The sequence below is a fragment of the Tigriopus californicus genome, chromosome 9, assembly GCF_007210705.1.
Source record: "Tigriopus californicus strain San Diego chromosome 9, Tcal_SD_v2.1, whole genome shotgun sequence".
In the NCBI taxonomy this organism is placed as follows: Eukaryota; Metazoa; Arthropoda; class Copepoda; order Harpacticoida; family Harpacticidae; genus Tigriopus; species Tigriopus californicus.
This window is the reverse complement of record NC_081448.1, coordinates 3,408,191-3,428,751: the sequence shown is the minus strand read 5'-3', so window position 1 is coordinate 3,428,751 and position 20,561 is coordinate 3,408,191. Positions and strand designations below refer to the sequence as shown.

Below are 20,561 nucleotides of genomic sequence, written 5' to 3'. Positions count from 1 at the left end.
CAATCTGGCTAGGTTGAACATGCATAACATGCCAGACTCTTCAAGTGGAAAGACACCTTGTCAATTCAATAGTTTTCCAGAACACGTTGGATGTATGAAAATATTGATTGAGGATTTGTTTAAATGGCAAGACTTCTGGTTGAGTTTTTGTTTATTGTGCTTCCTCGTACCACAAAAATCCCCGAGCGTGAGTATATGGCGTGGGGCTCGGGAAAATATTTTTTGTCAATTCAAACTAAGCATTGAAGGAACTTGATTTATAGCCTGGCCTGGATTTTGGAGGACTCAAAAGTGTATTAAACTTTACAGTCACTGCAATTGACCCTAAAACCTGGTTGAGGACAAAGCTCATGAATGTTTTTGAAGATGTATAGTAAAAAAATCTTTTGTACCTCTACTGCATGGTCCCAATCTTTTGACTTTGTCCCAATTAAATAGCTCTTCCATTCTCCCCTTGTTCCTTTTCGCCTTCGTTGGCCTGAAAACGCAACTAGAATCGCAATATGTTACACACAAAAAGAGCAAATGTTAAAATGCTTGTTTTTAGTCTATGGCCAATTCAACTTGGAAAGTAGCTGAGATAAACACCCCCAAGTAATCAGATTTAATCAGAGCATTTCTTGGGGGGGTTTAAGCTATGAGACAATGAGTAGGGCTTTTAAGTTGAAAGGTTGTGAAATAATGAAGTATCTTGATTGTTAGCTCCAAATTTTGAAAAATTAGTTTCATGTTGTCTTCCTACTTGTCTTTTTTTGCTTTGAAACAGGCTAATATGATTGGAAAAGAGAACGTTTCTTACCAAGATAAATTTCTTCCCAACTTTAAAAGAATTGTTTCGCGATTATTAATGTCCAAAAATGATTCTTTTTTTTCACGAGCCCTGATTAACGATTAGTGGTTTGAATTGAAACGTAAAAAAATGAAAACTAAGAATGGAAGAAGAACGAAGGAAATAAAGAGCAATTCTGTTATCTACTGAGGTAACATATCAACCAACTCTCCAAGGTTCCGACTTGTGTGCAAATTTTAAGAGATAGCGTTCCATTTAGAAATACTCCGAATAATATTTTCCCTAGCCCAAGCATGGATCCATGGGCCAAGTTCGAAAAGATGGGTGTGTGAAGTTTAGGAACTAAACTCCTCTAGTTTTGGTGCTCCATCATCCCTCAAATGATAAAGAAATTTTGACGAATGCGAACTCTAGCAGCTGTGATACAATAATACCTGAAAAAAATCCTTGAAACTCTGCTTAAATTTCTTTGAATATCTTATAAAAGTGTGAATATAAGAGGAAAAAACATGTGATCAAATATTCCCTCCTTTTTGAAAGGGTTGGTATTATTTGTTTCAGAAAAGGGCTGGACATTGTCGAACATAAGAATGAATTGCTGTGATGGCTGACCTGCTCAAGCACAGCAAAGACAAATAAATCAAATTAAAAAGTGCCGTAATTGTTTGCTTTAAAGCCAACATGTTGGGTTTAATTTCTGTACTGGGTTGAGTTGTCCGGTGCGTTGAGTTGTCCTGAACCGAATAAAATGAATAAGCTTTACCTCTTGAACTACTGGGAATTCGATACCCAGTAGGAGTATGCAAGGCAGTCCGCAAAAACATAGATACCACTTATTGAAATTTGGAAATGGATGACGCGATGCCTGGCTTCGCTAGCCGGTCAAAAAGGTGTTCAAGAGATGTTTATCGTTAAACTATGTTGGGCAAGAAGAACTCGACATTTATTGAAACTCATGTGACTCAAATACAAAATTCATAATGTCAAAACATACAAATACGTACTGTAGTAGAGACTGCTTTCAATGCCTGCTCAGATGGGTGACCTTTTACGTCAACCATCTATTTCGACTCTCGTCTTAAAGCTTGATCAATTCGCATACACACAAGTGGCTCTTCAGGCAAGAAGATCGCGCTACCAGCCAGCCAATGGACAGAATCGACACAATGGTCCTCCAAACATCAGCTCGTCTTCTGCTTTATTGTGTAATTACCGGATACATAGGGCCCAACACAATCGACTCAATTAAGTGGCTTCATGCAAAGTCTTGCGCATGACATAACATTCATTGATACAACATTGTCTTAATTGGACAATTTTGTGGAAAGTGGGCACGGAATTTGACGTTTTTGTGCATCAATTATTTCTCCATGTGTCTAGCTTTGAAAGCAGCCAAGCAATCTTAAATGTCGAGGGTTAAGTTCGTGATTTTAGGGCTTGCCATCGAATCGTCAAAAGGCTTCCAGGCATCAAGAGGATAATGTAAACTGTGTGGTTCTCTAAAGACACCAAAACGCTCTCAATTTGCAAACTTCTGTACATACCGTGTTTGTGAACGAGAGTCGAATAGAGTTCCAAGTAGGTGAGAGTCGATTTGAGAACCTAGATCTTCTCTTCGATTGGTAAGCACCACAATGATATAATCAAATGCATGATGAACAAGTCAAGTTGTGCATTATAAAAGAGATTTAATTAACCTTTGCTTTCAATATGAAGCTATTTCAGACTCCATCGTTAATAAAGGGTCTTATTGTCGTCGGTTCTCTTGGAAAGGTCCTATGACTTTCAGATATTATGTAACGCACGAGCTTGTCATTGCTTTTTGCTCAATCACCTTTGCTTCCTAACATCTAGAACAATACACTTTTTCCGCCGCTTGTAAAATAACCTCATTTTAGCAATAATGTCTTGTTAAGTCCTAATGCAAGGAATTTCAAAGTCGAATATTCTCTTTCACGGCTCAAATGGCGTCGCTATTTTGTCGGCGTTTTTGATATTTTTGGGCCAAGTTTTGGCAGATCTCGCCTAGTCTTGAAATAACCTCTTGACACCAACGTTCAATTAAGGCTTTTGTAAAGAAATTGAGCGCGTACTTAACATCCAACAAAGAGTTCAACCCAGGATGATCAGTCTCTCAATGGTATCAAAAGCGAGCCCAAACTTCTACAAGCTTTTGTGGTTCAAATGGATTGTTGCACTTTAACATTTGCATGACTTCTAAAAATCACTCATATAAGATCGCTGATTTTAATAGGCTCCATCTAAACTTTTCATTTTTAACCGCAACTCCTGTTGAACCATGATTTTTCAATTGGCCTGGTTTTGATTGGAATCATGTATACTCTGGTACTTGTAATAACTAGAGGTTCTCTTGATGTCTATGATCATCCCGGAGACGATTCGTTAGGGCGAACTCAAAATGAAGCGAGTTCTCAAAGAAGCCATGACCGAAGATGAGTCCCGCTTAAATGTCAAAGCGGGAAGACGAAACCACAAGTGAGCAAATAATGGGAGCACCTCTCGATCTCAGGCACCTCCAGGGTAGATTCGCAATCAGATTGCTTGGGAATCCCAACGATCATCTTGAAGAGCTCGCTTACAATATGCTTTGTGAAGGTTGAAACTGAGTCTAATTTCGATTTTCGTCACCTTTTTCCTCGTGATTCTCTCAAGGAGTGCGCAAAGGTCACTACGATTTTTAGAGCGTCATTACTCATTAATTTGTGGCGAAGATTTTGTGTCGAGAGTAGAGACGTCTATGGTGCAGGAATGATTTTCTGAACGTGAACATTGTTGAACTTGACATTGAGAAATGATTGTGGGAAACTTTACTTTCAGAAGAATACCCACGTTATGTGGAATAAATACAAGCTAATGAGAATCTCCTAAATTTCCACCATGAAAAGGCAAGACAATATGGATTCTTTTACTTTTAAATGACAAGGTTAAAAAGTTATGACTCGTGAAAAGAACAAACTTTTTGATGCCAGCGAGAAGTGAACAGTGTGACGATTTTTATTAACCTTTATTCTCTTAGCTCATATTCCCATGGCAACAACTTGACTAAATCATATGCAGCTTTTGAATTCCTTTCGTTGATCATTTACGCATATGCAGATCCTTGGTTAAATCATTTGAAACGGATTCTTGAACGTTTTCACGTCCTAGGACTGCTTACCTCCAGGATTTCCAAGGCATTTTCGTCAACAACTATCCGGTCTAAAGCTTTGTTAATCACGGAAAGAGTAGATTCATGGCCAAAACCCTGCTGAGTGTGGATTTCGTTTTCTGGACAAATCGAGGGAAGAAAATCTCCCTATTGATGATGATTCATTTCATGAGATTTGCTTTGAATGCATGGTGGTCAACAAAGTATTTGTTTGTGTTCCTTCAAACACATAGGAAAACAAAGACTTCAACTGAAAGGCTAAAAGTTTTTTCAGTCTTAGAGAAGTCACATGTATACGAAAATATTCGAAGTTCTGATGTGAGCCAAATGTGTGCTTCCTTGAGATTGCGAGTTTGAATCCCCCCATCGGCGGAATAATGACAGGGATGATGTGGATGGATTTTCAGACAAAAACGATATTGCTTCGTATTATTATTCCAAGGTTATCAGTGAATCGCTATCTATATTTCAAGACTTCCCATAACAATATCGCTACTGAACGCATTTACATTATAATTAGTTCATTTATTTTTAATCATTATTTTTAATTATATTATTCTTATAATAGCAAAGGGATTATTATCAAATTCATGTACCCTTTTAATGAATGTGAATTACTAGTCTTTACTGATTTTTGCTTGCTAAAAAGCCTTATGAGGCTATTTAAGCCCACGATGAACACCTTGCCCAGAAAAAATGCGACTAACTAAATCAGAAGGGTTTAATTTGGGTTGTTCTCAAGATGAATGGGTTGTATTTCAAGCCCAGCCCACAATTCATCCAGGTTAATACTTCTTCTCGTTGAAGACATGCGCACATGTGGTAGTATTAGTAATGATTACGCTATCAAGAGTAAAAATAATCATCTTCATCAATATCATTTGGCCGAAGTCATCATGGTATAGAACTCTTCATAATTGATTTGCCCGTCCCCGTCGATATCGGCCTCTTCAATCATGGCTTGGATCTCTTCGCTCGTCAATTTTTCGCCCAGATTCATCATCACAATCGTCAACTCCTGGCGGTTGATGTACCCATTACCATCCTAGACGAAAGGTCAAGAAGGACTAAAATCAGTATGGGAAAGAAGAGCCAAATGTCGCGGGAAGCAACCAACATCACGTGCCTTGTCTTCGAGCCCTCTTACATATCTTACATACACCCTCAAACAAGGTGATGATGATCTCATTGGAGCTCGTTAAGAACTTGCCAGATCGATTATTTGATTCCCGACACAGCAAGTGAAGATTGTCAAGGCAGGTGAGCAATGCGTCAACTTATATGTATGTACATACAGGGTACGACAAGGTGCACAAGATTCTCTGTGTGATCTCTGTTGCTTCAAGAACACATGCAAAAAAACTCTCTTATCCGTAGTCGTTCGTTTCTCTGTCCATTGTCAACCATGCAATTTACTGGAGGATGGATGTACTGTACATGGGGGCGTGGAAAGATACATCTTCGGATTTCTCAGGGCATCAATCATTATATTTCATGCGACTTGACGATACATCGAGCTGAGTTAGCATAAAGAAAGGTCATCACGAGCTGATATGTACCAAACCACCCAAGCCTTGGGGAGAACATTCTGCACGCACCTACACCACTGTTCGTACCCGGGGGGATTACGTAATCAGAAATGCCCTCTGGCGCAGAATGTATACATGTACAGGCTTAAAGCCACCCACATGAAGTTCACTTGCTACATTTCCAATCTGGGTCCCGCCCCACACTCGCCCCACACTCGAATGCTCGGTAATAATGTAATGCGTTTATGTAAAGGAGGTAACCTGACTTTTCCTCTCGAGCTCGGAAGGACAAACTCCGCCACCCAAAAAAACGTATTCAAGGCAAAGGTACGTCGTATATAGGATTGTCTTATTGAAAGAGCCATAGGTTAATGGAGAGTCTGACATGGTGGTACTTACGGAGATTGCCTGGCTTTAGAGTTGGGTGCCTGGAATATCAAAATGATTAAATACCTCATGCACACAAGGGATGATTGTAATGGCTGGTGTGTGGCGGCAAACAGAAAACAACCCTTCATGAGTCTGAATCACATGAAGTGGGCAGGCACATGATTGCCATAACTACTGGGGATGGGTGGGGTCAAAAATGAATGCTTGGTCTGGGAAGTGTTCACGAAGGGTACGTCTTGAGAAAATTGGTGTCAAATATGGAAAAAATGTACCCTTGTGTGAGATGGACGACAAAAAGCGCATCCGATTCTCAGGCGATTAAGATTGGTGATTTGTTTTTTTCAGGTTTGTGTGTGATTGTCAAATTTGGTATGAGAAGTGGTATTTGAATGTTCGTATGTGGTGAAGGCGGTCATTAGGTACTAAGCGTACCCATCATGGTAAAGAACTCGGCGTAGTCGATCACTCCGTCCTTGTCGACATCGGCCTCCTCAATGATGGCCGAGATCTCCTCCTCCGTCATGGGCTCACCCAAGAACTTGAGCATGATAGCCAATTCTCGCCGGTCGATGTAACCGTTACCGTCCTGGAAAGGCGACAGCCAAGGGGCAAACGAAGAAACAACGTTATCAAACTGGTGTTCATAAAGGACGAGAACATTGGCAAATAACCAAATAACAAATAACCGGGCAAAGAGTGGCGGCAATTCAGGATTGGGTGGGATTGGGGGCAAAACCAGATGTACAAGTCGAATTCAGGCATCAGTGGCTGTTGAACTCAAACCGGAACATCCTGTGCGGGCAAGAGGCTTGGGATGGCTCAAGGGGTGTTCAAGGTCAAAAGGGACAAGGCAAAAAGGCGAAGTTGGGGGACGGGGGTAGGGAGAAGAATTGCGAACATATGTACAACAAATCGGTCCTGAGCTTAGATGTACCTCAACGCTTTGCAAAAATGATAAAAATGTAACAGCCAAACAGAAAAAGAAGACCTGTGTCAATAATGAATGGCCAATTGTTTTGTCCACCCTTGGGGAACTTGGAACATTTGGAGTGAACGTCAACGAACATTGAGGAAGCTCTCCCTCTTCCATCTCTGGCTTTTTGAGCGCGCTCAAAAGGTAGAAAAGGCTTGGAACATGAAGGCAGGAGGGGAATAAGCTTACCCCATCGAATACTTTGAACGCTTCCCGAATCTCATCCTCGGCGTTTTGTTCGTTTATCTTCATGGCCATCATGGCCAGAAACTCGGGAAAGTCAATTGAGCCCGTGCCGTCTTTGTCCACCTCGTTCACCATGTCCTAAATGAGCAGCAAGTACAATTTGAAAACACATTAGGCAGGTCGAGAGAAACGAATCCAATTCTCGTGGACTTGAAACACAAAGCAATGTTCGGGTAGATGGATGGCAAACCAAGATGCAAACTCACGTGGGAGAAGAGTGACACACCTTGTAAATCATCCGAATTTTGAATTTCAATGAGGCAAGTCCGCCTCACGTAGGCACACTTGCGTTAAAAAAACGCCACTTTTGCCAAATTAGTCACGAATTGATGGGCCTTTTAATTACCTGCAACTCCGCCTCGGTTGGATTCAGGCCCAGAGCTTTGAGGACTTGGCCCAGCTCTTTGCAATTAATCACACCATCGTGATCGGTGTCGAACTCGAAAAATGCGTCCTGGAAGTTTCCGATTTGCTCTTCGGTCAGACATTCCGTGGCCATTTTTGGCACGTTGGACGATCACCAATCAATATTGTTGAACCGGTGGATGATAGGGGTAATCTCCGTTTGATGGTGATGTCGAAACTACACTGCGCTGCGTATCTATTATCTTTTCCTTGTGGTAATGAATGGAAGACACTGTTTGTCTTTCAAGATTGCACAAGAGCTGGGCAGGCAAGGTTTGGGCACAATTTCAATTGAAACTTCCCTGTTGTTGCACTGATTTTTGTTCTCTGAAATCGCCTGGAGCACTCGGAGCACTTTCCTTCCTTGAAGAGATGAGTTTCTGAGACTGAGAAACGTTCAATGAAAGAAAGCTCGTTGTCTCGTCTCCCATGGGGTTATTTGTGGAGGGAAGAAATGCATTACATCCCTACATCCAGGTAATGTGGCCCGGTGTCATCAATAATGCGGAATCTGCAGAAGTATCTTATCCTTACAGGATTGGCCTTGACAAAGCAATCGACGTTATTTTTATGCTTGTAAGTACACACATCAATTGATAAAAATACAAGGTGGCAATACGTACAAGAGCCTGATCGATCTTATCTTGGCTTACAAACACTAAAAGTCTTTTTTTTTCAAGTCAACAGATGTGATATCAACCACAACAATCTTATTGAACGATCTCGACATGAGTTTTAGTTGTAAAATATGTGGTTTATTCATTTTGTCATCGTTGATTACCACGGTTTGGACGGGCGGTATTGGTAAGGTTTCATTATTTATCAAGTCAAAGGCATGAGAACACGTGATTTCGTTCGTTTTGTTTCAGGATATTTCTGGCACGTTTCTGACCTCCATTTGGACGTAAATTTCACAATTCAGGACCCCAACGTGTTACTGAATGTACCTCATTCGGAAAATAACCGCGATTATTATCTGGGCGAATACGACTATGAGACTTGTTGGGAAAAGGGAGGGAGCGGTAAATATGGGGATTACAATTGTGATTCTTCCTTGGAATTGGTCAAATCTGCCATGAACTTCATCAAAGCCCACTCTGATACCCTCGGCAATGATGTAAAATTCATTCTTTGGACTGGGTAGGCGAATGAAGATTTTCCGAAATGATGGTTGCGTGATTTTGTATTTGACGTTCCGAATTCGGATTGATCGCGGGTTTTTAGGGATGACACGTCTCATGCAGAAAATGAGCATTTCGATGAGGATCTTGTGGTTCATGTGATGGGCATTCTCACTGAACAACTGAAGGGAACGGGCATTCAGGTGTATCCTGTTTTGGGCAATCATGATTTCCATCCAAAGAATCAAGCACCTAACAATCCAGCAGGACTAATTTACCAGGAATCCGCAGACTTGTGGAAGCAATGGTTAGTGGGGGAGCCCATTGCTGAGTACAAGGCTAATGGTGAGATATCTTTTACAGGGAGCTGTAATACAATTGTTCAAAAAGGCCAGAAAAAATATGAAAAAAGGAAATATACATTATTTTCAAATTCTATCAAACTCAAAGAAATATATTTTGACAGCTACAAGATATACACAATTTTTAGTAAAAATGCCCCAAGATATCATCAACACATCAACAAATCAGGCAAGTACAAGACTTTTGTACTTAAAGGTTTTCTTTTCTTGTCAAGCTAAAACATAATAGGTTGGTTTGAAACTTCAATGTAAATAAATTTCTGGTAAACATAACAAATTAACACTTTAAAATTATACTTTGTGCTGTTTTTCATGTTTTTCTTTTTTATATTTTTTTCTTGGTCCCTTGTTTTCTTATAAATTAAAACCGATGTGACTTTCTTACAAGCCTTTGAATTTCATTTTCCATTTCTTCCAACTCACGTTATTCTGTTGAAGCTTGGCCCCTGTAACATTGTTGACAGTCTATGTATTGTCTTTTTTAATTTGCCAAGGTCTTGTTGAAAACAAGCTTTTGCTTACCCAGAACCTGAGGAATTACATGCTCATGAAATTGTTGATATATTAAGATGCTAATTCAAAGATTGGATGCCGACATTATCCAATTATGATCAAAGTTTTCCTGAGATAAATCTATGTATAAAAGGGATTTTGGGACAAAAAAAATGACAAATAAAAAAAGGGACTCATATATTCAAGAATCATCACGCAACACAAAATCCTAATTTTCGTGTTAAAGACCAAACATGCGAAATAAATATCTAATATAAAATACTTATAAAATCTTAAACAGACTTACAATAACATTTTAAGGTGAAAACATAGGTACCGATCGAAAATCTTGTTTTTGTTTCAGTTACCTGTTTTATATTTTGAATGGAATTGCTTGAAATATAATAATACGTGAATGAATGTCACAAGATTGGTGGCTAAAAAGTGGTAAATGTGTGACACACAAACATCATAACGTCTCAACGAGTTTTGAAGCCATCACTTCAAGTACAAAAATATGTCTAAGCATTTGGCCTTTTCATATCGAATAGTTTCTTGCCTCTTATCGATATTCTTGATTCCAATGCCAATTCATATTTCTTGATTAGGTGGATTTTATCAAGTGGGTCCGGATGCTCAACAGCATTTGCCATTTAAGTTAATTGCCCTGAACACAAATATTTATAAGCTGAAAAACCATTTCACCGAGGGCATCCAAGATCCTCTTGGACAATTCGAATGGCTCGAATCTCTCTTGAAGAAAGCGGAATCAGATCAAACCAAAGTCATCCTTTTTGCGCACATTCCTCCGGGCAAATTTGAGCGGTTCTATCAATACATGGAGGAAGAAGACCAATACGGATTTCATTGGTTTACTCCGACTTTCAACCAGAAGTACTTAGAGCTCTTGGATAAATACTCACACGTGATATCTGCTCAGTTCTATGGTCATCACCACACCGATGCCTTGAAAATGATTAGTGCCAATAACGGAACACCAACCTCATTCGGACTTCTGGCCCCGGCGGTCACCCCATGGATTTCGACTTTGGCCCCGGAAACTGGTGGGAATAACCCCGGCTTGAGACTCTTCAAATATGACATGGATACTGGAGAGGTTTTACTTCATTCGTCATTTTGTCCCGAACCTGAATGGGCTTGGATGTATAACTTTTGACTTATTGTTTCAGATCCTTGATTATGATCAATTCTGGCTAAACTTGGCCAAAGCCAATGCCGATAATGTCCCGGAATGGAAGATGGAATACTCGTTTCTGGAATATTATGGATTACAAGGAACGATTGACCTGAACCTAATGTTGGAGCTTACCAAGAAGATTAGAGATGATGTCCAGACATTTGAACGTTATTACTCTGCCAATTCGGTCCAATTTGACACAGACTGTGACCAAACCTGCCGTCGATATCACTTGTGTGCGATCTTTGAGCAGGATTATTCACAATTTGAAGACTGCGTGTCGAACTCCAGCCGAAATCTATCTTCGAACACATCTACTTATATCTTTTTGTTTTTCCTATACACCCTGCCAAACTGCAGACAATGGACATGAGGCAAGTTCATGGGTTGAATATCAATGTTGGCAAAAGAATAAATCTTTACCCGTAGTCCAATGGCTCTGTTCTAAGTCACAAAAAAGCAAATTAAATCTGGTAGAGTAGGGTCAAGGCAGTACAAAGGCAACGAAATTCGAATTAAGGACCGAATAAGAAACAGTTATTTTAATGTTGTAGCCTTGATTACCCCAAAAATGCTTGTTACTTGTTCCTGTTCTTAGATACTACTTTAAAACATAACTCCTGTCACAGATGTTTTCGTCTTTTGGCAAACATTTGCCATTTGGGTTTTATTTTACTTTTCCATATAAAATATGTTTAATAAGTAGCAAAGTACTCTAATTTCATTGGCCAGATATGTTAAAGTATGACTAATATGAAGCAATACCCGCACTACCCTAAGACATTGGCCATTAACTCTAACGGCGTATCGGTAGGGTGGTTTTGCATTTGATTACTCACTTTGTCAGATCCTAAAGCCCTAGATAACGATGACATTTCTTTCCTTACTATGCAAACTGTGCTTCCAAAGAGATAAATCATTTAGAAAAAATGGCGTGATTTTGAGGGGAAAACCTAGGTTTAGTGATTTTTTGCCGAAGCTTTCCGTTATGGAGAAGTCAATGGGAGCTCCCTAAAATTTATGGAAAATATACTTTCGGCATCAACACTCTCGTAATTTCTTAATTTCTTTATTTTTTTGAGACAACTGCACAGAAGTATGGTTGAACTTTGTACGTGTTTTGTGCGACAACTCACCAGGTTTTCTTAATCCCCTCGTTTGGAAGTCCAAATAAGACATCAAGTATCGCAAAATAATAAAAGATTCGAACATCCAATGAAACACCAAGTTATCAACAAAACTACCTACAACAACTGATTCGCTCAAATAACACATACAAACAGTTTCACGACTAGAATGAAAAGCAAAAAGAGGGTGTAGAAAAACCACAAGCTTCTCTGGACGCGAAACTTTTCTAAATATGATGAAATATGATAAAACATATAAAGGTATGTCCCAATTCAAAATGTAAAGCATAAAAAAACTTGAATCTAATTTAGAGATAGTGTAGCAAAGAAGTTTATGAGGCAACTCGTACAAGAAAAAACTTACACAGACTATGTACGAATGCTTTGAAAATTTTGTTTCCTCGAGGCCTATTCGAAGGCTGAATTGTAATCAAGCACTGTGAATTTACGAAGAGGTGGTAACCTGATTTTTCAAACTCAAGATATTCAACGGAGAAGCTCCATGTAAATTAATCATTTTTTGCACAGATTTTTCCCTTCAAGAGACAAGAACTTGAAATTTGGAGAATACTTTAAGAAGAATTTAATTTTCATAAAAGACCTTTTTTCGAGGCATGTTATGTCAAAAGATTAGCAGATACCAAAAAGGAGTTTAAGTATAGAAATTGTAACAGAAACGATTGTTGTACATTTGCAAACTTCACCTCATATGTATACAGCATCTAACTTCAATTAATAACTCATTTCTGGTGTTCTCAAACTTTAAACGTGGCTCGATATGAGATTTTTATCCTTTGAAACTCGAAAGTTTGAAAATATTATTCATTGAAAACAAATTTATTCCTATCATTATGTATGCCAATTATGAAATGAATTGATAAGAAATGATTTTGAAGGCTTTGTTGTTCCCGGGATTTTTTCTGACCGCCAACGGCAAAAAAGGTCCCATGGGCGCATGGGCTAGTTTCAAATTTGGTTCAAACGCATTTTTTTTATTTTTTAGCACTAATATGGCCTGAATTACAAATGTTTTCCTTTGCATAAAGTAATACTAAAAGGCACACATTTATTTCAAACAAACAACAATTACCAGCCCAATCTCAGCATTTCAAGTTTACTGTCATTAGATCTACAACACTGATCGTCTTTGGCTAACACCATCTCAGTGGGCAAAACTCATCTTCGTCGATTTGAAGTACTTGAAACACAGACATTTGCCAAGCAAGCGATTGAGTTATTTTTTAAATGAAATGTGTACATTGGCGCCTATGTATTGGTTCAAGACTATAACAATCGCGATTTTGCAGCCGTAAGCATTAAGCAAGCTCAACAGGCCACTCTTGCTGCCGGAAATAGCCTGGAGAGAAATGGGAGAGCAAAAATGATGAGTAGACTCCAGCGAAATATGTTGCTTTCACGTCGAGCAGAAATTGCAGAAGTTTGACGGTTCGGGGGTGCCAAAGAGGCATTGGGAAGAAAACCGATTAATGCGACCCTATCGAATTTTTGCTCGACATTAGAAAAAACATTTTTTTGTAGAATTGCAATGATGAGTTTCTTCATCTTCCTTTCCTCTCCGAACTTGCCCTCTTGCCGTCTTGCTGCAAATCTTTGGATTTAACTCGCCACTTTTGTAACTTTTAGATGGCGCGGCAAGAGCTCCATAGATCAAGCCCCACTGCTGCCAAATTATGGTGATTTCTATTCGTCTTGGAGGAACCTATTGGGACAACTTGTTCCAATTTCTTACCCAGCCCCTGAATTGTTCAATTGAACTTGATCACGAGGGCAGTTGTTAAAAGGCTAACTTTCTGAGTTGAATCAAGTTGGTTTAGTACTGCACATGCTGCATCGAGAAAAGGTTGATACTAATAAAGGGAAGGAAGGAGAGAGTCTGGAAGGAGATAATCGGGGCGCTAATCTTCGGACATGTCAGGGATCTGCGTGGCCTGAATGAATCTAGAAACAATTGAACAAACTAAGCACGTTCTATCAATTTTGACGACGGTATATCTGGTACTTACTATCAACACGTACTTTGCGAGGCATTTGTGTTCACAGACCCGATAATAGTTGCTCTGAAAGTTCACAAGACCTTTATCAGAATAATAGTTCTTGCTGGGCTGTTCTCACTTTTTCGTGTACATAGTTGTTACAGAGCTTCAAGTGTACGGGGCAGTATTGTTCAAAAAGCAATTATATTAGCAGATTATGAATCAGGAATGTTTTTTTAGCAGATTAGCAGACTGCTGCATAAGTGCAATTAAGCTCTAAGATTTTACTTGCATTTAAACCAAGGAAAGATGACGGCGTCTTACAAATCTCGAGTTTTGAAGAAAAACGCTGATTGTTACATTTTTTTGGAATTTTCCTTCTTCTTTAGATTCTTAATCCCTGACAATATAAACCACAAAAAATAGATTTAGTGGGCAAAAATGAATTGTGCTTCTATCAAACTAGGAATACGAGTATCATCCCAATCAAGATAAGTTGATTCTCTTTTTTATGCAAAAAAGAAAGCTGGAGCTTTTCGAGGGTGGTGTTTCTTGTGACTGTGCTATATTCACTTCAACTTTATTGAACACTTGACTCAGCTTCCAAGTGTTTACAACTCTTTTGCCACTGCAGCACTGACGAAAGAAAAAAACCGAGGCCTTAGTTTAGGAAATAGATCTCCAATATCTACTAAGCTATCCAAAATCAAAGAAAAACCACACTCATTGAGACACACATAAGCGGAGCCTCGAGCCAAAGATTATAAACACATAAACGTGCTCCACAAGCGAATAATTTGCAACCAATAAATGTTTTCTTGTTCTACATTTGCCACTCAACGAATTCAATCAGTCGAGCCCTCGGTTCCAGTTTCTTTCCTCCCTCTCCCAAATTGTTCACATGCCCAAGTGGATGTCGTTGTGGTCGTTGTCGGAGTCCAATGGTGGGATCGTCGTACATTCGAGTATCTCGTATGTAGTCAGGGCAAGGCTGGACTAGTCTCGAACTCGCCACAGATCCATGTATGATAAGTCATCTCAATTCTCACACGAGTCTTATCTTTTGGAGATCTATTACTCCATGAGCACATAGTTTGTACATACACCATAAGAGCACACCGAATATCTAGATCCTCAAAGTCAGCAGAGCACATTGGGCTGAAGCTCTCGACTACAGACATCGAGCCTTCTCATGGGCTCCAAGCCCAAAAAGTGCCAAAAATTCCGCCTGTTTTCTCATTGAACAACAAAGAAATGAAATCATGAGATGCCACTAGATCTGGACCCATGAGAGAGGTACTTTTTAGAGTGTCTAATCAGTAGCAAATCTTTGAATTGGCCATCTAAAGCTCTCCAAGTTTCATGTCAGACGCCTGTGTCAACCCTTTTTAAGACAGTCTTATCTTGCCAATCGTGATTGAAGGCAAAAAAAAAAATAACACTCGCTCTAGACTTCAAAGTCATCCAGCCAATTTCAACTCATTGTCGAGTTGTTGCAACGAGTCAACTTGAGCATGAATGCTCAAATCTCGTTGGAAATCAGTTATCACAAACCTTATCTCATCGAGTCAGATTTTTGATCTCTCGCTCGTTCTCTTTCCAGCCACAACGAAACTTAGAAGTGTTCATTTTTTTGGTGTAGACGAACGTACGTATTAGGTACGCTGATAGCCGATCGTCCTTTCCCTGATATATCACGATCCAATCAATTCGTTCTAATGTATTATCATTAGTGGTTATATCTCATTTGGTCGTAAGTATTCCTCCTCCCTACCCACATCTGAAATAGCTAATAAGAGTAGGCGTGGATGGTGTTGTTGGCCAACCCTACTTATTATTGTGGATTCGGTGTAATCCCGAAGAAAATCAGAAAATTGTCTCAAGACACATTTTGCGCTTGAAAAGTTTCCTTCCCGGTTCAAAGTCTCATTACTGTGGAATTTTAAGATTAATATCTGGCAAGGTAAAAACTCTTTCCTTTCAACAAACTCAACTGTGCATCATGTGGAGTGCCATAAAGACTTATTGGTACAATGATGAGAATAGCGATAGGGGATGTAAAAATGTTGCTAAAGGATGCGATTTGTCTCCCAATCCTCTAGCACTAATATTGGACCAGTGATATGAGACTAGAGCAATATCAAGACAGATAACGCCTCAATTTGCAAAAACAAAAGTGATATTAATTGCCGGTTGGCGAGAAAAGCCGGCCTGAATTGTGAACGTGTCAACGAGAAGCCAGAAAGATTGTAGGAGTGTCGCTCCTAGTTGACTGTGGACATTTTTTTTCGTTTGGAAATTTTGAGGACGAACAGTACTCGTCGTTTGCTTCTTCTTCCTTCACATCCAATTGAACCATTTCCCATCCCCCTCCTCCTCTTCCTTCCCTCTTCTTCCTCTTTCCTCTTTCCTCTTTCCTTTGGCCATGCTCATCTTCCCTGGCTCCATCCAAGCATCCAACAACTATCCAACCCACTCAATTTCCTATTCCTTGAGTTTTTCCCTTTCATAGTCCAAAAGAGCCTTTCGGTAAGTGACAAAGCGCTGAAAGGAAAGTAGTGACAATGTGATGCGATGACATCTGCAGTATGGGAACATTTACATGAGACAGATGAGGCTTTGTCGGTGTGAGAAGATTGACCTCCTGCATTTTAAAACAGGACGACATCAAACATGTTAATCCAATTAGTTGAACACCTTACTATCGTTTTTTTTAAACTTATGTGTAAGTGTTTGGGTATCAGGGGTGAGCCCTGTCCGGCCAGTGAAGCTGGCCATCATAACAGACAATTTGTTCTATTAGGCAATGTCGTGTCCGCATCAGGTTGGTTCTCCGACTGTGGGCATGGTTAGCTTTAAAGATGCTTTTAGAGAAAGGTCTTTAGGCCATCAGGCTTTAGTTTTTTCTCTAAAAAGACTGTTATTGTTTTATGCACGTGAAAATATCGCTAGTTTAATTGAAAACTTGGAAGGTGCCTCCGTCAAAGAGCATATGAGCAATTATTTTTTTTCCGTATATTCAATAGGCTAATGATATCATTCATGGTAAAATAATAGCCTTTATCTTCAGTATGTTTCGCTTGAGTTACAGCACACAAGTCTGACAAAAGAAGCCGTTCTAGCATATGATATTGCATCTGGCACTTATCATTGAGAACAATTGTCGATACTAATATTCATTCTCTCGAAGTGAACGATGCTCTGCGATCAAGAGTCTTTTATTTAGAGCTGACACTAGAAGTGTAGATAGTAGCTGCGAGGGCTACGTGCTCTCTTTAGAGGAGGAAATCTTTCTTTATCGCTTTTGGAGGAGAAGCAGCTTTTTGATAAGATTTTTTCCTCAGTTAGCCAATCTGAGTCCCTTATCTCTCTTACACAGGCTTTCCACTCCAACAAGAGGAACGTGATCCCCAAGGCATCTGAACTTGATATATTCTCACAAAAACACACACCCATTCAACAGTCGTTGGTTGCTCTTGAGTTGCTCAGCAGCCTTATTATTCAACAACTGTACCAAGATGAGATGGAGCACTCTAGAATTTGAATGATCTGGCTCAAAGTAGGTTGGGGTTTGGGTAGACATTCGACGTTTGATGTATAAAAATAGCTAAGAAGTCATCCTCAGGGTTCAAACTTAGATTGGTTAGAGATGGTTCTGACATCTACCAGGGGGAGAAGGGGGCTCAACCTTCCACTTATGAAGGACCCAGAATGATCGCATGTACGTACGTACATACTAGTGGTGACAACCAAGATGGAATCTTGTAAACTGCCAACGATTTAAACATGAATTGAGCGGCATCCTCTCGACGATTCCCATTATAACAGTAGATACAACAATACGTTAATGGGTACTATTTAGCCTAATGCAATGAACCTTTTGTAGACATGAAGTGGATTTTCAATTTTTTTTTCTGTATAGAAATAACCGATGGAGAACGACTCGGAAGGAAGGCCTACTATTGTTGGTCGTCGGGGCCAAAAGTCATCAGACAAGTCCACGTCCATTCCTGAGGTCACTTGCTTCATCAGGCAATCGTTCCCAGATCAGCCAGAAGACATCGAAACCGACGAAGAAGACCCGGAGAATGACAATGTCACTATTCAAGTGGTCGACCCACCCGACACGAACCGAAGCGAACTCGCCCAGAAACAGTTCATCCAAACCCTTCATTTGAAGTTGCTCAAGGTTGAGCTTTTGAAAAGATTGGCCAGAGGTGAGAAAATCCAATGGAAATCTCTGTCAAATCCTAGCATTCACCTGATAGGGAAGCAGACAGTTCGAGGTGGAGAGCGCTATGGGTCATTTTGGGTTGGTTCTCAGGACAGTCCGTCCGAAATATTATGGTCAGTTTATCGGGAGACATCTTTGGGGTTAGATCTCTGATCGCGATAGCTTTTGGTGACTTGTTGTCAGTACCCAAAATGTATTGGGAAGGTGAAAATCAGCCTCTGTTCTGGGAGTGGAACCACTCCTTGGCCTATTCGGATTCGTTCCAAGTGAACCGGTCCAGCATGACCCCACCTTTAGATCATGTTCAGAATTTGGGTTATCAGGGTGGTACGGAAGATGCTTACAGTTTCTTCGGGTTCAGAGCTCATTCAAATATCGTCTCTTCTAGCCACTTCAATACCATACGGTCAGCATTACTACCAACAACCTCCAGGATTTGGAACCGTGGAGCAATCAAGCAGTTTCACGCCATTCACGCCCAATGGCAACACATATGCGCCATTGAATGTGCCAAGTGTATATACAAACCAAATGGGCCAGAGCACCTCCCCTTTGGCTATTGAGTCCACGCCTCCAACCCCTGAATCGGTGAGCACCGAGTGCGGTAGCAGTGAAGGTGGAAATACTCTGATATCGCCATTTTCCCAAAGCCAGGGCGAGGAGCAAGTCTTTAACTTTAATCAACCCAACGAAATCGTGGATGAATGCGAATCCATTAAGGACGAGGACCAAGAGTCTGGCCAAGCCATGGAAGGAGGTCAAGACAGCAAAGGTGAGAAAGTTATGGCTCACCAATGGAATGTTGAACCTGTTCAATAAGTCAGCAACCATGTTGCGAGAAAACATTTGCATAACATATGGGAGAGCTTTAAAATTGAGCACATTACTAATGATCTCTCGAAGCTAGATTTGCTCGCAACTTAAGGGAGTAGGTCACCTTTTATCTACCAGGTCAGTAATCTTAAAGGTGAAAAAGACGAAATGTGAGAACGGAAAAATACAGAGAACAGGTCAATAATTCCTTGCCAGGTTTGAAGCAATTCAATTAATCGCTCTGAAAACACCTGTGCTTTACGGTTACTTCAATGAAGCATACTTATGAAATGCACAATTCAACAGGCTTTTAAACATAAAACTGCACAATTATTGCTGATACACTGTCTGTTGAGACAATCTTCGCCATATCCGAAACAGGAGAAGAATGGGAAAACAATAAGCAATCGAATTGTATATTGTAGCTTCGCACAGAAATCATCAAAAACATTTGTTTTGCGGACTCGTAGCGCATTGGATTAACAACAGTACAACTAACCATTAGTAGGAACCCTACACGCATATAGTATGTATCTCTCAATCAACTCCATTTCTTGATCTTCCAGAGCGCAAGTGCCTGAATTGAGGCGAGACGAAAACGCCCCTCTGGCGGCGTGACAAGGAAGGTCACTACGTGTGCAATGCCTGTGGTCTCTATTACCGCACCAATGGGACTCACCGACCCCGGGTGAAGGATAAGAAGACTCGCGTGGTAGGTTGTTGCTTCCAGACTCAGCATGAGGTGGGAATTATTCGGTTTCAAAATGGCTCGCTCCGGGCGGCAAGCACTATCGCTTATTGATTTGTCCAATACGCAATGATGGACTGGAGTGCTTCAGGTCCCAAGTACAATACGTATCTACGGTGTACGTGTCGAGCACAGAGACACGTACCTACCCACTACTTAGAGAGAGGGAGAGACCCAGACGACGACCTTTGACACTTCTCGACTCCTCGAATAATTGTCAGAGGGTCAAACAAGAATGCACCGTGACCACCCCCACGTAATTGTGTGCGATCCACCCCTGCTGTGAGAGAATGCACGGGTTCATTTGAGAAAATATTCCACCTTATTGATGATTTGCTCTCACTCTCGGATGATATTTCCTTCCAGTCCAATACCCGGCGACAAGGCGTGGTTTGCTCAAATTGCGAGGCCGACTACTCGTCCCTCTGGCGGCGGAATCCCAATGGAAGCACGGTTTGCAACGCTTGTGGCCTTTACTTTAGGTTGCATAAGGTGAGGGATGGGTTGTACATTTTGTCTTCACAGAGAAAAAGAAATATTCTATGAGGGAATTAGCGAAATGGCATTAGGGGCAATTAAGACGAAAGTCAATTATCAGATTAGCGCTAATCTCTCTACAGCGCACGGATTCCAAGTTCGTTTCCAAATCTGATCTTGGCGATACTTCACCTGCACGATAGAGTCTGGACTAAATTGAGCTATTGGTTATCATATGCTACTCGTACCAATTCGTTACTATTGTGCCTGTAATCACTGAGTACCACAGCCCCCCTGTGGAGTTCTACCGTCAGAAATGGTGGTTATTAGGAGGCTCTTAATGACTAAGTAGGGCGTATTGGCCGTGACAATAAAGATGCAGGGTGACACCTTAGGCCAGGCTCCTGTCTCACCCAGACAGACGTCGCCTACAACCCCCCCCCCCCNTTTGGAAAAGTTTTGAACTTGTTCACAACTTTAAGAGACCCTTCCA

At 40.5% G+C, this 20,561-nt stretch overlaps 2 protein-coding genes across 6 annotated transcripts; one reads left to right on the top strand and one right to left on the bottom strand.

Annotated features, from left to right (window-relative positions):
- Positions 1 to 4,690: 4,690 nt before the first annotated feature.
- On the bottom strand, positions 4,691 to 7,596 carry LOC131886568 (calmodulin-A-like). 4 transcript variants are annotated; one of them, XM_059234938.1, is made up of 5 exons: positions 7,444 to 7,596; positions 7,041 to 7,175; positions 6,311 to 6,464; positions 5,888 to 5,916; positions 4,808 to 5,004 (listed from the first exon to the last, which is right to left on the bottom strand). In XM_059234938.1, exons 1-4 carry the CDS (start codon positions 7,594 to 7,596, stop codon positions 5,903 to 5,905), a joined length of 456 nt encoding a protein of 151 aa, XP_059090921.1. In that variant the 3' UTR covers positions 4,808 to 5,004; positions 5,888 to 5,902. The 4 variants fall into 4 exon arrangements, with proteins under 4 accessions (XP_059090920.1, XP_059090921.1, XP_059090922.1 ...); XM_059234939.1 differs by lacking the exon at positions 5,888 to 5,916; XM_059234937.1 differs by lacking the exons at positions 5,888 to 5,916; positions 6,311 to 6,464 and having other exon boundaries at positions 4,691 to 5,004.
- A 246-nt stretch (positions 7,597 to 7,842) lies between these two features.
- On the top strand, positions 7,843 to 11,103 carry LOC131886567 (acid sphingomyelinase-like phosphodiesterase 3b). Of its 2 annotated transcripts, XM_059234935.1 has the most exons (7): positions 7,843 to 7,979; positions 8,039 to 8,078; positions 8,183 to 8,306; positions 8,372 to 8,642; positions 8,727 to 8,968; positions 10,086 to 10,594; positions 10,668 to 11,103. In XM_059234935.1, the coding sequence occupies exons 1-7, from the start codon at positions 7,903 to 7,905 to the stop codon at positions 11,046 to 11,048; spliced, it is 1,644 nt and encodes a 547-aa protein (XP_059090918.1). In that variant the 5' UTR covers positions 7,843 to 7,902; the 3' UTR covers positions 11,049 to 11,103. The 2 variants fall into 2 exon arrangements, with proteins under 2 accessions (XP_059090918.1, XP_059090917.1); XM_059234934.1 differs by having other exon boundaries at positions 7,932 to 8,078.
- Positions 11,104 to 20,561: the final 9,458 nt, after the last annotated feature.

Bases quoted from the DNA above. Each gene is read 5' to 3' on its own strand.
- LOC131886567 (XM_059234934.1), top strand. From the start codon at position 7,932: ATGGGGTTATTTGTGGAGGGAAGAAATGCATTACATCCCTACATCCAG. The intron at 8,079-8,182 runs GTAAGTACACAC...TTTTTTTTCAAG, and splicing joins TCGACGTTATTTTTATGCTT to TCAACAGATGTGATATCAAC. The intron at 8,307-8,371 runs GTAAGGTTTCAT...GTTTTGTTTCAG, and splicing joins GGTTTGGACGGGCGGTATTG to GATATTTCTGGCACGTTTCT.
- LOC131886568 (XM_059234936.1), bottom strand. From the start codon at position 7,596: ATGGCCACGGAATGTCTGACCGAAGAGCAAATCGGAAACTTCCAGGAC. The intron at 7,176-7,443 runs GTAATTAAAAGG...CTGCTCATTTAG, and splicing joins CAACCGAGGCGGAGTTGCAG to GACATGGTGAACGAGGTGGA. The intron at 6,465-7,040 runs GTAAGCTTATTC...TCGCCTTTCCAG, and splicing joins CGTTCAAAGTATTCGATGGG to GACGGTAACGGTTACATCGA.